General features: G+C 39.4%; 1 protein-coding gene across 1 annotated transcript; it reads left to right on the plus strand.

Annotated features, from left to right (window-relative positions):
* The first annotated feature begins 1,444 nt into the window (after positions 1 to 1,444).
* On the plus strand, positions 1,445 to 1,927 carry LOC125861296 (uncharacterized). Its single transcript, XM_049541228.1, has one exon. The coding sequence runs from the start codon at positions 1,445 to 1,447 to the stop codon at positions 1,925 to 1,927; it is 483 nt and encodes a 160-aa protein (XP_049397185.1).
* Positions 1,928 to 2,573: the final 646 nt, after the last annotated feature.

Raw genomic sequence — 2,573 nt, forward strand, 5'->3', positions numbered from 1 at the left:
TGTGACTTGTATTTTAGTTGTGACTTATATTATGCCTCTTTTATCAATATTCATGAAGTTTTACTAAAATGTCATATATCATGACTTTCAAACAAAGATGTCCGTTTTTAGCATGTTTTTGCATGGCTATCATACTTAGTACTTTACGTGCTAACCCATATTTTCTTTCCTCTTATGAAGTGTAGGGGTTGACACTCAATTTGATCCTTCCTAGTCAAGCTTGGAATAGAGTTCTCCAAGACATTTTGGGTATGTCATCATAGATCGAGGATAAGGACTTCTTATGTTTCTAGTTCTTTCATGCTTTAACACTTTGTTAAAACTTCGATTGTAAAGAGTCGTGTCCCTTTTCTTGTTTAAAATTTTGTCTAAGATGTCCATGTGAGATATAGACTTTCGCTTGCGTTTAAATGTTTTTGAATAATAAATTGTATGGTTTTTGAATAATTTTTTTTTAAATTCCATACTATTTCTATTACCGTCACGATGAATGAATGCTATGAGGCTCGTATAAGATCCCTTCGGGGTCGAGTACGCCGATCACGTCTAGGGGTTGCTCTCGGGGAGCGAAAAACATGGTATCAGAGCACAAGGTTTTAGGAATGGTTTTTTGGTTGATGTCTCACAAGCTATGTCTAGTATAGTCTTGTTCATCGGTGTTAGTCACGACACATCTATGAGCGAGAGGCTATAGGACGATTGAAAGTTACACTTCTTTCATATTCTTGAAGTCGTGCCTTAGAGTTTAGCTCTATAAGTGTCCTTTTCCTAATCCTTCTCTTGTGTTTATAGGATATGAATACAAGAAGGACTACCGCAAGGAGAGTGGAAGAAGAGATTGTGAATGAGAGAGATCCTCCCTAAGGTGACCAAGTTCCTCAAGGTGACCAAGTACCTCAAGAGAATGAAGTTCCGGTGGATCCCCCGACCATGACTAATGAGGAGATTAGGTCGGCTTTTCTAACCTTAGTCCAAGACATGACGGCTCAAGTGAATAGAGATGTGGGGCCTAGGGTGAATGCTATTGAGAGTACTATGGCTTCTAGGTTGAGAGACTTTGTGAGGATGAATCCTCCTATATTTCTTGGTTCTAAAGTGGGAGAAGATCCCCAAGAGTTTTTATATGAGGTGTATAAGATAGTCAATGCTATGGGGGTATCTTCTAGGGAGAAAGCGGAGTTGACTTCCTATCAATTGAAAGATGTGGCCCAAGTGTGGTTCACTCAATAGAAGATCAACAGGCCTTTAGAAGCGGGTCCTATAGAATGGGAGGATTTTAAGGGATCATTCCTTGGTAGATACTTTCCCCGTGAGAAAGAGGGAGTGTAAGGTTGAAGAGTTTATCAATCTTAAGCAAGGTAACATGAGTGTGGAAGAGTACTCCTTGAAATTTACTCTCTTGTCTAAGTATGCTCCATTCTTGGTGTCTAACCCTAGGGATGAGATGAGTACTTATGTGACGGGTATATCCGACCTAGTTGAGGAAGAGTGCTGTACGGCGATGCTCCGTAATGATATAGATATTTCTAGGTTTATGGTGTATGCTCAATCTATTGAGGAGTCCAAGCTTAAGAGGAAGAATAGGGAGTTGAAGAGGGGTGGATCCGATGAGCAAGGTCAACCTAGGTTCAAGAAGAGAGCTCCAAACCAAAATTCTTCTAGTGCTCCTAAGGTTAATGAGGAGAAAGGTAGTGGACCTCCATTTTCTAAACCTCTTTGTACCACTTGTGGGAAGAGACATCATGAGAAGTGCCTAGCCGGTACTAGTGGGTGCTATGGTTGTGGAAAGCATGATCACCAAGTGAGAAATTGTCCTACTCTTACGGCTAGAGGAAGGGAGGCCAAACAAACTTCTTATGTTGGCCCGTATCCTAATGTTCCAAAGAAGAACCGTTTCTATGCACTTCAAGCCAAAGAGGGCAAATAAGCTAATCTAGATGAAGGTACCGGTAAGTGATAGTTCCTTTTTGATTGTGAATGTCTTGTCGAGGTTCCTATGTTGTTTTCATGTTGGCCTTAGTTGGGTTTTCTCCTAAGTGGGGGATAGTATGTTGAAGAGTAAGGTGGTTGAGAGTTTGATATCCTTTTCTCTTTCCTTATATTCCTATCCAAGCTTGAGACCAAGAGTTCCTTGTAGCTTGTTTCATGTTTTGGAGTCGTGTGTGACTTTAAGTTTGCATGATCTCCTTATGATATGCATGTTCTATTTGAATTCTTGTTTAAATAAGAAAAAATATGAGTTTTCATGAATATTGTTCCTCATGTTGATTTGCATATAGTATGAGTTGTCTATATGCTTCATGAGGTTGATTGTTGAACATGCCTAAATGTGCTTTTTTGAGAAAATTGCATAAATGTGCTTAATGATGTTGTGATGAGCATGATGTCATTTGGAGAAGGAAGTTCCTCCAATAAAATGAGAAATGAGATGTTTTGGTGCATAATGAGTTTGTAGAGGTAGTTCCTTCCTTCTTGTTTGCATTGAGCCTTTTTGATGTGGAGTTGATGTTTCCTCCTATGTTTATGCATTTATATTGATGTTGCATGCATGATTGTAGGCTGCTAGTCTTGAG

The sequence above is a fragment of the Solanum stenotomum genome, chromosome 4 (assembly GCF_019186545.1).
Source record: "Solanum stenotomum isolate F172 chromosome 4, ASM1918654v1, whole genome shotgun sequence".
NCBI lineage: Eukaryota > Viridiplantae > Streptophyta > Magnoliopsida > Solanales > Solanaceae > Solanum > Solanum stenotomum.

Coding starts and splice junctions, on each gene's coding strand:
- LOC125861296 (XM_049541228.1), top strand. CDS start 1,445: ATGAGTACTTATGTGACGGGTATATCCGACCTAGTTGAGGAAGAGTGC.